Below are 15,147 nucleotides of genomic sequence, written 5' to 3' on the forward strand. Positions count from 1 at the left end.
CCTGTTACTTATAAAAATAATTCAAAATCATGAAAAATTTTTGCAGCAATCAGAGCTGTTGTAAGTAGGAGAGGATAACACCATAGCATAATGCTAAAATGTTAAGAAAGCAGAAAAAATCTAATTATGAAAAAGATGTACATTTGTGGATAACAACTCTAAGGAAAACATTTAAAAATAGATATTTTCAGTCATAGAATAGCTACATTTAAAATTATTTCTATAGGGCCTACTCTTATCAAAATGTAGCTGCACTTACAGAGTATATATCATCTAACTCACAGACCAAAAACATTGACAATGGTAGCCTTTTAGCTTCTACACAACTTAAAGCATAAATATTTTGGTGTACAGAATGTGCAATAGTACAAAAAATTTCTCTGATTTCAGAAGAAAAATATATAACTACTTCAAATTTCTGAAAGTAGCACAGGCTCATACTATGTAAACCTATGTAATTTAAGAATAGTTAGCAGCTAACTTGTACCCACAAAAGGTTGATACAGCTCTCCAGTGGCTTACAAATAGCCTTCTCTCAAATGGAAGAAAACCACTTATAGGGAAAAACTAGTTTATGAGAGCAAATTCTTTTGGATACTCTTCCACTGAATCTTGAGGAAATAGTTTGGAGATGTGGTTTGTATAAGCTGCTACTAAACATACCTTATCGTTAGAGCAAACAATACCTTTGATTGAGAACTTTGCTAGTTACAAATTGAAAGCTATAGCACATAGGCTGCTTAAATAAGCAGCTCTAGAATAAAGAAGGAAAATAAAGAAAGAATACTGAAGGGGAACTAAACAGTCCCTTTAGGTTGCATGGCAAAAGATATGGCTTTGGGAATTTAAGGAGTAAATGAGATAAAACATAGCACCTGGTGACATACTCACCTTTAGCCTTCAATGATCCAAAATTAGGTACCACTGGAACAGACAAGAGGCATCACTCATACTGCATCTTTGTATTAACCACCTTTATAGATTTCTTCACCCAAAATGATAAGGCATGAGGTACTTACGTTTGAGGGGTATGGAGGCTTTGTTTATTTAAGTCCTGGGATCTTAAATCCTGCATGGAGAGGCGGCCAGCACCACCAGTGGAAACTGAACTGCGCTTCATGCTTATGACCTGCATCCATGAATTCAGTATTAAAAAAAAAAATCTTCCTAGACATAGAAGGTACATGAAGCATAACTATTATCTTTGTCCTCAAACAGAGAGGCAGCCAAGTTTCGTTGTTTCTTTAAGACCTTTCCCTGGGCTCTTTTTGCTTGTTTATGTAAGGTGAAGTCCTCATTTGCAGGGAGTATCTATTAAACTTCACTTAAAAATATTCAACACACCTAAACACTTAATAACAGCCTACTATGTACAGGGGAGTGTGCAAGGCAATGCAAACAATACAAAAGTGAATAAGGTGTGATTTCTGCCTTTACAAGGGTGTCTGTGGTAGTGAAAGCCCTGGATCCTAACCCAGACCACATCACTGCTCTTGGCTGTGTCTATTTTACTGTGAAGTCTTTGGCTGAGAAGAACTACCTCAAGATGTTTCCTTTTCTTTGGTCTCAGACAATACAGCTATTCTGTTTTCTTTTCCCAACGTCCATCTCTCTTGCTCTGTCCTTAACCCACTGTTTCCCCTCTTGCTTAAATCTCCCTTTCAACAAGAATAAATTATCTGGTCCACAAAGCGCTCTATAGGCTTCTTCCATTTTCTCAGACCACATCCACATCTCATTCTGTTCACATCTGAAGCCGTTGCTTCCTAGGATACTCATTACTGACAAATCTTTTGATCCTACCTCATTTCCGCAGCATTAGACACTAGGCATCTTCTAGCTTTCTTAGGATGTGCCCTGGCTTCCGGGAAAGTGGACATTTATGAGGTTATCCTTTCACCTGTCTGTGCTCTCTTTGGTTTTTTTAATCTGATTACACTCTTTCCTCCTTGGTTTGGCACTTAATTTCTTCTCCTTCATTCCACATTCTGCATCTATTCAACTTTTCTTTTTTTATTTTGGTATCATTAATGTACAATTACATGAGCAACATTATGATTACTAGATTTCCCCATTATCAAGTCCCCACTACATACCCCATTACAGTCACTGTCCATCAGCGTAGTAAGATGCTATAGAATCACTACTTGTCTTCTCTGTTACACTGCCTTCCCCGTGCCCCGCCCCACTCAACTTTTCCATTCTCACCTGTAGATATCTCCACTCCTAATCTTCACCTAAAATGTAATTTAAGTGTTACAGATGTACTCTATTTGGCCACTAGGATATTACACTAGTTTCTCAAAGGCAGCACACCAAACAGTTGCTCCTCTTGTCCTTCCCCGCTCCCATCAATTCCTCCCCCCTTCCTCTCTCCAGTCCCTCTTCTCCCACCATTGTCCCGCTAGCCCTCCCCTTCTCCCTTGGAAAATCACTGCCAGTGGAAATTTACTGGACTCTGGGAAACGAGCGTCTCGCAGATTCGGCCCAGACGCCCCTCACAACAGCTGACACTAAAACGTCTCTCCGGGCCTCTAAATCTAAGTTGTTGGCGCCATCGCTTTCTCCCTCCAGGAAGTACAGCCGAAAAAAAAATTAACCCAAAGTTTTAGTCACCTTTCTTCCAGTTTCCTGATGTGATCCAGGGACCCAATTTTTGCAACCCGTGCAATCGTCTACTATACAGAAGAGCGGCCGCCAATCACCAGTTTCTACCTCCACCCGCCGCCGCCGTTCGAATTTTAAAATCTCCGCCGGCGTGGACGTCATCACGCACATGTGCGCGCGTGCGCATTTCTACGCGCCGCTCCTGGTCGCCGGAACTCTGCGAGTTCATCTCGCCTGGTCGCCTCGCCCGCCTCCCTGGCGTCTCCGGGTCAGTGTGAGCGCCCCAAATGAAGTCTGGTTCGGCCCTAAACTTAGTTTCGAGGACTCCAGCGCTCTGCCTCGTTAAGTAGTGGGCAGGGTGCCCCTAGTTGCTCTGGAAATGCTTTTTCCGTACAGCAACATGGCCGCGCCCGGTTGCTCTTAGGAAAGGAAATTGTTTTTCCTTTGCCGCGAAAGGAAAGGACCACTGTTTAGCTGGGTTCTGTTTTCATGATGCAAGTCGGGGAAGGCGGCGCCCACTCTTCTGACAAGGGAAGTGGCGAGGTATGAGCCGGTGACTGCTGAGCGTGGATGCATTCAGCCGCAAGGACCGCTCCGGTGTGGCCCGCGGTCAGGATTCGGGCTTGGAACTTGACTGCCGCTAGGGTTTCGCGGTCCTCTGATGGTGGCGTGTGACAGGCTAGGAGGAATCCGAGGAGGTGGGCGTGGGTTGAGTGGGAAGCTGAAAAGTAGGAGAGTTAGAGGTGCCCTAAGCACGGTAGTTTACTTTCCTAAAATAGGTCTTCCCCGCTGCTCTGAATTTGAACTCAAGAGACCAGCACTGGAGACCTCCAATACCTGGAGAGTGGCCGGGGTAGAAGAGCTCAGAGCCAAAGTCTACATACCTGATTTTTGTAGCAATTGTGCCATTAATTAGAATTGTAATTCGGGGCACATCACCGACCCTGTCGAGTTTCAGTCTTATCTAAATTTCTTGCACTCACCAGCCATTTTCAGGTTCTCCGCAACGCAGGTGGTGACTCTAAAGGACCAGTACTAGAAGTACCATCACTAGAAGCATTTATTTGAGCAATTGCTATGTGTCAGGCAATGTGCACTTCACATAGATTATTTCATTTAATTGTCTAAACTACCCTCTGAGGTATAAAAAATTAGGACTTGAGGCTCAGTGTGATCAAATAACTTGTCCATAGTCATACTGCTAATACTGCTTGAGGTGAGAAGTTTGAACTAAATGATTTTATTAACTCTGCTGTTAACCACTTAAGTACATCTTATTCTGTTCCTATCTTAAGTTCTCCACTACACTACATTTAGTTAGCAATATCCAGAACTGAAAACCATCTTTTCAAAAAGATAAGGAAGTTCTGAAAAACCTAGTTTCTGGAGGAGGACTGCTGAGAACTAATATTCGGACTCTAGTCTTAAAATTTCATTAGGGTTTATTGCTTCTGATGTGCTGTTAAATTGCATTTTGCTTTGCCTTGATCAAGTTTTTTTTTTTAACCCTTTTTGCACTCTACTGTTAGCAGGGCTTAAGTAATACAATGTGTACTGGAGAATGCACTGACTTACTATTGCAGATAGAATTTGAAAAAACAAGGGCTGACCTAACAACAACTCTTGAATTTCTGTGACCCTCTCTAGGTTTATCTCATTAAAAAGGGTGATGATTCACATAGGTAATGTATTATTCTTTGCTTTGACAGGACACTCACGTTTTAAGGATTCAGTGACTGCCTGACTTGGAGGATGTGGACCTAGTGGTTAGAGCCAAGGACCAAGCAGGAGGTTGTGTGGAGGGTCCAGGAAAATGGGAGGATCCAGTTGGGATTCTAGGAATATGATCAGGTTTTAACTCTCTTTCGCCAAGTCTGCTGAGAATTTTGAATTATCAGCCTTGAAATTGAAAGTTTATATTAAACATTGCCATTTTCCTTAACATATGTTAAAATCTCTTTTGTGTACCTCAAATTTACCTGTTTATATGAAGAATATTTTGTTGGAAATACAGGACATTAAAGACTCTGGAAAGTTGGGTTTTACTTCTAGTCCTTAATTCCCAGAGGGCTCTTTTTCTCCCTTTTTTAAGGAAGAGAATGTCTGTGGTGCATCAGCTGTCAGCTGGATGGTTACTGGATCATCTTTCTTTCATTAACAAGATAAACTATCAACTTCACCAGCAACTTGAGCCCTGTTGCAGTAAAAATGAGCCCACTTCTTCTATACAGTCTGATTCTCTTCAAACGGATTCTGTGTCCTCTTTTGGAGCCTCTGCTACATTTACTGCTTTTGACTCTACCTTTAAGGCAGATAATGACGATGGAGGAAATTGTGAAATGTTCATACAAAAATATGTTTTTCGATCTGAACTATTTGATGTCACCAAACCTTACATAACTCCAGCTATACACAAAGAAGGCGAACAAAGGAATGAAAAGGAAGATCTAATGAATGGTGTTACAAAAGAAAACTTCATTTCTATTATTGGGAAGGTAGAAAGTTTTAAGTATTTTAATTTTTCTGCAGAACACAGGAGAAATTTCCAGTATTTCAAATACCTTGTGATTTACTAAGTATAAAAAATAATAAAGCATAAGAAGACTTTAGCATATCCAGTATAATTTTTAACTCTTTTGTAACATTGTACCATTCTTAGCAGATCAAATTTGCATATTTCAGAAGTAAGCAGGTTGGCTCAGATGTGAATGCTCTGTAAAATAAGTTAACTACATGGCGAAAAAACCCTTTTGCTTAGGCATTTGTATTAATTACATGTTTTTACATCTGCTTTTGTTAAAAAATATGCTGCTTTCTCTGCAGAATTCTAAAGCAGGATATGGATTTTGGGAGATTTTTAGGGACCTGTCTCTTGGGGATAAACTCATATAATAAAATTTGGATGAAGGGTGATTATTTTTCAAAACTTTCTAGTGATTAAAGTAGAAAACTACTATGGAAAATGTGTACTATGTCTGAAGAGCTTAGAGGTAATGATACAAAGTATATTTCAAAGAGATTATGTGAACATTTTCTTTGTTAGAGATAGGTATAATACTCATTTGTACATAGATCTTTCTACATGCCATTGTACATACAGGGATGAAACAAAGTAAACACCATCTCAGCCTCTTTGGGTCTTGTAATTGAGTGGGGAAGAAAGATACTATGTAAGATACCGTGTTAAGAATTAGAATAAGGAAAGTAATAGAGATAATGTATCACATTGTTATAGGTCCTTGAAGTAGAACTTTTAATATTCTTGTGATTTCTTGTATCTTTTTTTCCCTTTCAAAAAATATTGATCATCTATGTGTCTGGCATAGAAAAGAAAACGTATAGTGTTTCTGAGATCCTAATAAAATAGCATATAGGTAACTTATGATCACTATTACTAATTCAGACAAGTAAGCATTTGTAACAGACTTTGTGGTTTACTGAGTATGGACATCTTTTAATATTTAGACTCTTATTTGGGTAAATTTCTCATTTTAATATAGAAAATAGAGGTGAGCATATGTAATGTATGTTATCTTACAAAACTTCTGATATGCTAAAGAAGATTGTACAGTTATCTTAACCTTAAGTCCATTTATTTATTTAGCCAAAATTTATCATTAGCATGCTAGGAGTTTCCTGCCATGTTAAGCACCAGGGTTTCAGCCGTGAGAAGTACAAAGTCACTGCTCTTTTGCACTTTTTTGCTTGTTCCTTTCTATGGAGTTGTTAGATGTAGAACAGTGTTAATGTATCTCACTAGTCCTCACATCAGTCATAAAGACCTATTAAAAGTAGATTGGAATTTTTCATGATAATACATGGAAATTTCCTCTCCTTCGAAGTGAAAGTTGAGAATAATTATGCCATATATATATATATGTATCAACTGATAGATGACCCTGGTAACTGTTTATACTGTTTCTGTTCCATTTCATCATGTGGTACCAATTCCTATTAATAGCAGATAAGGTTGAGGTGACCTTTTTTCATCCATTGTTTGTAGAAATAATAATTATTATGATTTGGGAAAGCTTACCTCCATAGTCTATATCCTTTGTATTGATTTTGATCTCAGTCGATTATTACCTCTTAAGGACTGAAATACACCATGCTGAAAATGTGAAAAATAAAAGAAATATTAATATCGTTTACAATACCAATATTGTAATAGATGGCAACAGAATAATCTTTCTGTAATTTACTTTTTAGAAGCGTAAAAGATGTATTGTATTCAATCAAGGTGAACTAGATGCTATGGAATACCATACAGAGGTAAGATGTAAAATGTTCATTAATGACATTGAAAAGTTCATACAAAGTAATATAAATGGACATTGTAAATATGTTCTTAAAATATTAAGCAATTGTTTTATAAACAAGGTTTGAATTTAAAAATTATTTGTTGTTACTTTTATAATAACAGTTCAAACCAGTTTTTATTAAAGCTTCTTGTACTTCTTTTAGCTTTACATATTTAACATAAGTAAACTTACACAGTATTGGTTTAGAAATTTGGTAAGTTTTAAAGCCTGTTGCCCATAAGTAAAACATTTAAGTAGTGGCAAAGAAGGCATGAATAATGTAAAAGACGTATTTATAGACTGTAGAGATAAATAAGATCTAGGAATTAAAGAAATGAGAGGAAACAGGGTTCACAATTTAAGCTTAACTCTTTAAGGAACACCTTCAAAATGGGAAAATTGGGATTGGAATTTGGCTTAGAAGGGATGATAATAAGTACAAATTTGGACATGTGAATTAATGTGATAGTAGGATTTTATATATTTTTTCTTTTTGTGGTAAAATATACATAATGCAAAATTTATCATTTTAACCATTTTTAGGTGGAGTAGAGCTTGTGTTATTACTTTCTTCACTGAATCTATCTGTGACCCTCCCTTCCTTACTGTCTAGTTCATTTATTTACTTATACATTTGTCCATGCACTCGCTCATTAATTCAATTCAGTTTACTTAAAAATATTCATGGAATGCCAACTGTATACCAGATACTGTATCAGCCCTAGGGTTTCAATAGAGGTTGTGAAGATACAGTGCTTCTATCCCAGGACTTCCTATATTCTTGAGGGAGACAGACCGTTAAGCTAAATAGTATACAAAGAACTATGACAGGAAAGGATACTGTGAGGGCATATACTATGGGCATCCACCCAGACTTGGGGTTGGGATATCAGGAAAAGCTTTATGGAAGCAGTGATTTTGTTTGAGTCCTTAGAGTAGGCATAAATCATGTGATAAGGGTGGTGAAGAGTATTCTAGGTTTAGAGAATAAGAACATTTGCTAAAGTTCAGAAGCAAAATGGAGCGGGGCTTGTTTAAGTAACTGAAAAATGTTTAGGACTGTGGAATGTGAAGGACAAAGTATTTAGAGATGAAACTGCAGAGATGAAAATAGCATATTATTATGTAAGGTTCTTTAAGTCTTCAGACATTTAGACTTAATTCTAAGGGTAGTGGAAAGCTATTGAAAGCATATGACCTCAGATTTGCATTTCATTTCATTCATTTAATATTAATCTTATTTATTTTTGGATAGATAAAGCATTCATATGGTAAAGTTTAAAATGTATGAAAAGTATACAATGAAAAGTCCTCTTATTATCCCCAAGGTATTTGTCCAGTTGTGTTATTCATATACTAAAAGTAATATGTACATATACTCCCATTCCCCTTTTTTATTCATATGGTAGCCTACTTCACATGTGTCTGCACCTTGCTTTTTTTCCCTTCACTTAAACTGACTTTACAAACTATTTTATATTTTTATGAATATAAATGTGAATTATATTATACATGTCATTTCCCACATGTATGTCTGTATCTGCAGAATAAATTTGTAGAAATTGAATTTCTGGGACAGAGGATTTAAACATTCTGACAGATATTGCCACATTGTTACTGTGGAGGGTCTGTCATCGCATTTGCACACCAGAAATGTGCGATTTTGCCTGTTTTCCTACATGCTTACCATCATAGTATATTATTATTTTTTATCTTTGCAGACTGAGGTAAAAAATAGTATTTCAGTTTTAATTTCTCTTATTAAATGAGTGTAGTTAATCATGTTTAAAAACGGTTTGTATTGCTTTTTTTTTTTTTTTTTGAGAGGGCATCTCTCATAGTTATTGATCAAATGGTTGTTAACAACAATAAAATTCTGTATAGGGGACTCAATGCACAATCATTAATCAACCCCAAGCCTAATTCTCAACAGTCTCCAATCTTCTGAAGCATAATGAACAAGTTCTTACATGGTGAACAAGTTCTTACATAGTGAGTAAGTTCTTACATGGTGAACAGTGCAAGGGCAGTCATATCACAGAAACTTTTGGTTTTGATCATGCATCATGAACTATAAACAATCAAGTCAGATATGATTATTCATTTGATTTTTATACTTGATTTATATGTGGATCCCACATTTCTCCCTTATTATTATTATTATTATTATTATTATTATTATTATTATTATTATTATTATTTTGAGAGGGCATCTCTCATTTATTGATCAAATGGTTGTTAACAACAATAAAATTCTGTATAGGGGGGTCAATGCTCAATGCACAATCATTAATCCATCTCAAGCCTAATTCTCGTCAGTCTCCAATCTTCTGAAGCATAATGAACAAGTTTTTACATGGTGAACGAATTCTAACATAGTGAATAAGTTCTTACATGGTGAACAGTGCAAGGGCATTCATCACAGAAACTTTTGGTTTTGATCACACATTATGAACTATAAACAATCAGGTCAAATATGAATATTCGTTTGATTTTTATAGTTGATATATATGTGGATCCCACATTTCTCCCTTTATTATTATTATTATTTTTATTTTTAATAAAATGCTGAAGTGGTAGGTAGATGCGAGATAAAGTTAGAAAACATAGTTTAGTGTTGTAAGAAAGCAACTGTAGATGATCAGGTGTGTGCCTGTAGACTATGTGCTAATTCAAGCTAGACAAGGGCAATAAAACATCCACGGATGAAGAAGCTTTCTCTCAAAACAGGGGGAGGGGGTGAGGTTCTAAGCTTTACCACTATTGTTCCCCGATTTCTCACCTGATGGCCCCCCTGCGACTGTGCCTGTCTTAGGTTGTTCCTCCCTTGAGGAATCTTACCCGTCTCTGGCTAACCAGTCATCTTCCGGGGCCATACAGGGAAATGTAAAGTTGGTAAGTGAGAGAGAAGCCATATTGTTTGAAATTTATTATTATTATTATTTTTAAATAAAATGCTGAAGTGGTAGGTAGATGCAAGATGAAGGTAGAAAACATAATTTAGTGCTGTAAGAGGGCAAATGTAGATGATCAGGTGTGTGCCTATAGACTAAGTATTAATCCAAGCTAGACAAGGGCAACAAAACATCCACGATGCAGAAGATTTCTCTCAAAACAGGGGGGTGGTGAGGTTCTAAGCCTCCCCTCTGTTGATCCCCAATTTCTCACCTGATGGACCCCCTGTGACTGTGCCTGTCTTAGGTTGTTCCTCCCTTGAGGAATCTTACCCGTTTCTGGCTAACCAGTAAACTTCTGGGGCCATACAGGGAAATGTAAAGTTGGTAAGTGAGAGAGAAGCAATATTCTTTGAAAAGGTTAGCTTTTTACTTCTTTGCAGATTTATGCCCTGTGGCTTCTATGCCCAGCATTTGTCTTGAGGTATCTTTGCCACTTGGAAGAATTATGATACTCGGTAATTTTTGATATGAGGCACAAATTCTACTAAAGGGTTGTAATTAGGAAGGAAGAAGAAAAGCTATGGAAGTAGCAGATGGAAGAAAACATGGGAAGATTGATTATTTCTTTGACATATCTTCTTGTAGAGTAACATAAGCATGTATAGGTTTTAACAAACTACTAATTAAATTGCGTACACACATTAACAGAATAGGAATACAGCTACATAACAAAAGCAGACTTACAATTACCAGCCATATCCAGTGAAACCAAGAAAACCAGGTAGGTACCCTAGGCATTTGTGAAAACTTATCAGTGATACAATGGATATTGTCTAACTGAATTTGAGTAGTTTGAGAAAAATCAGACAAATTAAAACAACACATTCCTGGGATCTGTTCACATCCCATATGTTCTTTTAACAGTAGATAGTCTTTAGTCACACGATTTTGGAGCACTGCAACTTGCACTTCTCCTAATTCTTGGTTTAGTTCCAACAGTATAGATCCAGTCAAATTTGTTGTTTTACTAAATGCACAGGCCAGCTTAGATATCTCCTTCTTCATTCCAATGGCAAGTCCAGGAACTGGTGGGTTGAACGCAGCTACAACTGCAACAGCACCAGGATCTTTGTTGAAGTTTTTTGATGATCATCTTCTGGAATGACTCTTCCAGAGGATGTTGATGTTGGAAGTTCTTCTTCATATTGTATCTTAGTTCGTTTCCTGGGTAGCCAAATTAGGCTTTGATCCTCTGTATAAACACAAACAAACCCTTTGCCCACACTTTGATATGACCTTTATACCATTGTGAAGAACCTATTGGAGATCACCACACAGGAACTGCACTTTTTTTTCTAAGAGAAAGGAATATTATCAGAAAAATATACTTCCATAACTGATCATCTGACACCCTTTAAAAGATCAAAATTAAGGAGATGTAAACCATGCATTAATCGTTGATTTGCAGTTAGTTTTATCCTATCAGGGAGTAATCCCCCTTTTCTTTCTCTTTTTTTTTTGTTATCATTAATCTACAATCACATGGAGAATATTATGTTTACTAGGCTCTCCCCTACACCAAGTCCCCCCCACAAACCTCATTACAGTCACTGTCCATCAGCATAGCAAAATGTTGTAGAATCACTACTTGCCTTCTCTGTGTTGGACAGCCCTCCTCTTTCTCCCACCCTCCACATTATGCATGCTAATCATAATACTGCCTTTCTTCTTCCCCCTGCCTTATCCCTTCCTACCCACCCATCCTCCCCAGTCCCTTTCCCTTTGGTACCTGTTAGTAGATTCTTGGGTTCTGTGATTCTGCTGCTGTTTTGTTCCTTCAGTTTTTCCTTTGTTCTTATACTCCACAGATGAGTGAAATCATTTGGTATTTCTCTTTCTCTGCTTGGCTAATTTCACTGAGCATAATACCCTCTAGCTCCATCCATGTTGTTGCAAATGGTAGGATTTGTTTTCTTCTTATGGCTGAATAATATTCCATTGTGTATATGTACCACATCTTCTTTATCCAGTCATCTACTGATGGATACTTAGGTTGCTTCCAATTCTTGGCTATTGTAAATAGTGCTGCTATAAACATAGGGGTGCATCTGTCTTTTTCAAACTGGAGTGCTGCATTCTTAGGGTAAATTCCTAGGAGTGGAATTCCTCGGTCAAATGGTAAGTCTATTTTGAGCATTTTGAGGAACCTCCGTACTGCTTTCCACAATGGTTGAACTAATTTACATTCCCACCAGCAGTGTAGGAGGGTTCCCCTTTCTCCACAACCCTGCCAACATTTGTTGTTGTTTGTCTTTTGGATGGTAGCCATCCTTACTGGTGTGAGGTGATATCTCATTGTGGTTTTAATTTTCATTTCTCTGATAACTAGTGATGTGGAGCATCTTTTCATGTGTCTGTTGGCCATCTGAATTTCTTTTATGGACAACTGTCTGTTCAGCTCCTCTGCCCTTTTTTTAATTGGATTATTTGTTTTTTGTTTGTTGAGGTGGGTAAGCTCTTTATATATTTTGGATGTCAAGCCTTTATCAGATCTGTCATTTGCAAATATATTCTCCCATACTGTAGGGTACCTTTTTGTTCTATTGATGGTGTCTTTTGCTGTACAGAAGCTTTTCAGCTTGATATAGTCCCACTTGTTCATTTTTGCTTTTGTTTTCCTTGCCCAGGGAGATATGTTCAAGAAGAGGTCACTCATGGTTATGTCTAAGAGATTTTTGTCTATGTTTTTTTCTAAGAGTTTTATGGTTTCATGACTTACATTCAGGTCTTTGATCCATTTCGAATTTGTTTTTGTGTATGAGGTTAGACAGTGGTCCAGTTTCATTCTCTTACATTTAGCTGTCCAGTTTTGCCAGCACCATCTGTTGAAGAGACTGTCCTTTCCCCATTGTATGTCCTTGGCTCCTTTATCAAATATTAATTGACCATATATGTTTGGGTTAATGTCTGGAGTCTCTAATCTGTTCCACTGGTCTGTGGCTCTGTTCTTGTGCCAGTACCAAATTGTCTTGATTACTATGGCTTTGTAGTAGAGCTTGAAGTTGGGGAGTGAGATCCCCCCCCACTTTATTCTTCTTTCTCAGGATTGCTTTGGCTATTCGGGGTCTTTGGTGTTTCCATATGAATTTTTGAACTATTTGTTCCAGTTCATTGAAGAATGTTGCTGATAATTTGATAGGGATTGTGTCAAATCTGTATATTGCTTTGGGCAGGATGGCCATTTTGATGATATTAATTCTTTCTAGCCAAGAGCATGGGATGAGTTTCCATTTGTTAGTGTCCCCTTTAATTTCTCTTAAGAGTGTCTTGTAGTTTTCAGGATATAGGTCTTTCACTTCTTTGGTTAGGTTTATTCCTAGGTATTTTATTCTGTTTGATGGAAGTGTGAATGGAATTATTTTCCTGATTTCTCCTTCTATTGGTTCATTGTTAGTGTATAGGAAAGCCACAGATTTCTGTGTATTAATTTTGTATCCTGCAACTTTGCTGTATTCTGATATCAGTTCTAGTAGTTTTGGAGTGAAGTCTTTAGGATTTTTTTATGTACAATATCATGTCATCTGCAAATAGTGACAGTTTAACTTCTTCTTTACCAATCTGGATTCCTTGTATTTCTTTGTTTTGTCTAATTGCCGTGTTTAACTGCTTCTTTACCAATGTGGATTCCTTGTATTTCTTTGTTTTGTCTAATTGCCATGGCTAGGACCTCCAGTACTATGTTAAATAACAGTGGGGAGAGTGGGATTCCCTGTCTTGTTCCCGATCTCAGAAGAAAATCTTTCAGCTTCTCGCTGTTCAGTATGATGTTGGCTGTGGGATTATCATATATGGCCTTTATTATCTTGAGGTACTTGCCCTCTATTCCCATTTTGCTGAGAGTTTTTATCATGAATGGATGTTGAATTTTGTCAAATGCTTTTTCAGCATCTATGGAGATGTTCATGTGGTTTTTGTCCTTCTTTTTGTTGATGTGGTGGATGATGTTGATGGATTTTCGAATGTTGTACCATCCTTGCATCCCTGGGATGAATCCCACTTGGTCATGGTGTGTGATCCTTTTGATATGCTGTTGAATTCTGTTTGCTAATATTTTATTGAGTATTTTTGCATCTACATTCGTCAGGGATTTTTGTCTGTAATTTTCTTTTTTGGTGGGGTCTTTGCCTGGTTTTGGTATTAGGGTGATGTCGGCTTCATGGAATGAGTTTGGGAGTATACCCTCCTCTTCTATTTTTTGGAAAACTTTAAGGAGAATGGGTATTATGTCTTCTCTGTATGTCTGATAAGATTCCGAGGTAAATCCGTCTGTCCCCGGGGGTTTTGTTTTTGGGTAGTTTTTTGATTACTGTTTCAATTTCTTTGCTCGTAATTGGTTTGTTTAACTTTTGTGTTTCTTCATTGGTCAATCTTGGAAGGTTGTATTTTTCTAGGAAGTTTTCCATTTCTTCTAGGTTTTCCAGCTTGTTGGCATATAGGTTTTCATAGTAGTCTTTAGTAATTCTTTGTATTTCTGTGAAGTCTCTCATGATTTTTCCATTCTCATTTGTGATTCTGTTGATGTGTGTTAATCTCTTTTTCTCTTAATAAGTTTGGCTAGAGGCTTATCTATTTTGTTTATTTTCTCAAAGAACTAGCTCTTGGTTTCATTGATTTTTTCTACTGTTTTATTCTTCTCAATTTTGTTTATTTCTTCTCTAATCTTTATTATGTCCCTCCTTCTGCTGACTTTAGGCCTCAATTGTTCTTCTTTTTCCAGTTTCGATAATTATGATGTTTAACTATTCATTTGGGATTGTTCTTCCTTCTTTAAGTGTGCCTGGATCGCTATATACTTTCCTCTTAAGACTGCTTTCACTGCGTCCCACAGAAGTTGGGGCTTTGTGTTATTGTCATTTCTTTCCATATATTCCTTGATTTCTACTTGAATTTGTTCGTTGATCCATTGATTATTTAAGAGCATGTTGTTAAGCCTCCATGTGTTTGTGGGCCTTTTTGTTTTCTTTGTAGAATTTATTTCAAGTTTTATACCTTTGTAGTCTGAAAAGTTGGTTGGTAGGATTTCAATCTTTTTGAATTTACTGAGGCTCTTTTTGTGAGCTAGTATGTGGTCTATTCTAGAGAATGTTCCAGGTGCGCTTGAGAAGAATGTATATCCTGTTGCTTTTGGATGTAGAGTTCTATAGATGTCTATTAGGTCCATCTGTTCTAGTGTGTTGTTCAGTGCCTCCATGTCCTTACTTATTTTCTGTCCAGTGAATCTATCCTTTGGGGTGAGTGGCGTGTTGAAGTGTACTAAAATGAATGCATTGCATTCTATTTCC

At 37.2% G+C, this 15,147-nt stretch overlaps 2 protein-coding genes across 10 annotated transcripts in view; one reads left to right on the forward strand and one right to left on the reverse strand.

Annotated features, from left to right (window-relative positions):
- NDC80 (NDC80 kinetochore complex component) overlaps positions 1–2,778 on the reverse strand; it is a 42,551-nt gene extending 39,773 nt beyond the window's left edge. Inside the window, exons 1-2 of the mRNA XM_017664295.3 lie at positions 2,617–2,778; positions 1,020–1,129 (exon numbers count right to left, since the gene is read on the reverse strand). Coding sequence (XP_017519784.3) covers positions 1,020–1,129; positions 2,617–2,778 — 272 coding nt within the window. The remainder of the gene's footprint in view (positions 1–1,019; positions 1,130–2,616) is intronic.
- The window catches only part of METTL4 (methyltransferase 4, N6-adenosine), a 35,457-nt gene continuing 23,080 nt past the window's right edge, over positions 2,771–15,147 (forward strand). For 3 of the 9 annotated variants that reach the window (XM_017664297.3, XM_017664301.3, XM_017664302.3), the window contains exons 1-4: positions 2,771–2,875; positions 4,317–4,458; positions 4,700–5,102; positions 6,817–6,879. In XM_017664297.3, the coding sequence (XP_017519786.2) occupies positions 4,421–4,458; positions 4,700–5,102; positions 6,817–6,879 (504 nt within the window). In that variant the 5' untranslated portion in view covers positions 2,771–2,875; positions 4,317–4,420. The other 6 variants (XM_017664300.3, XM_017664299.3, XM_037018229.2 and 3 more) reach the window with 6 other exon arrangements.

This window comes from Manis javanica, chromosome 9 (assembly GCF_040802235.1).
Source record: "Manis javanica isolate MJ-LG chromosome 9, MJ_LKY, whole genome shotgun sequence".
Classification (NCBI taxonomy): Eukaryota; Metazoa; Chordata; class Mammalia; order Pholidota; family Manidae; genus Manis; species Manis javanica.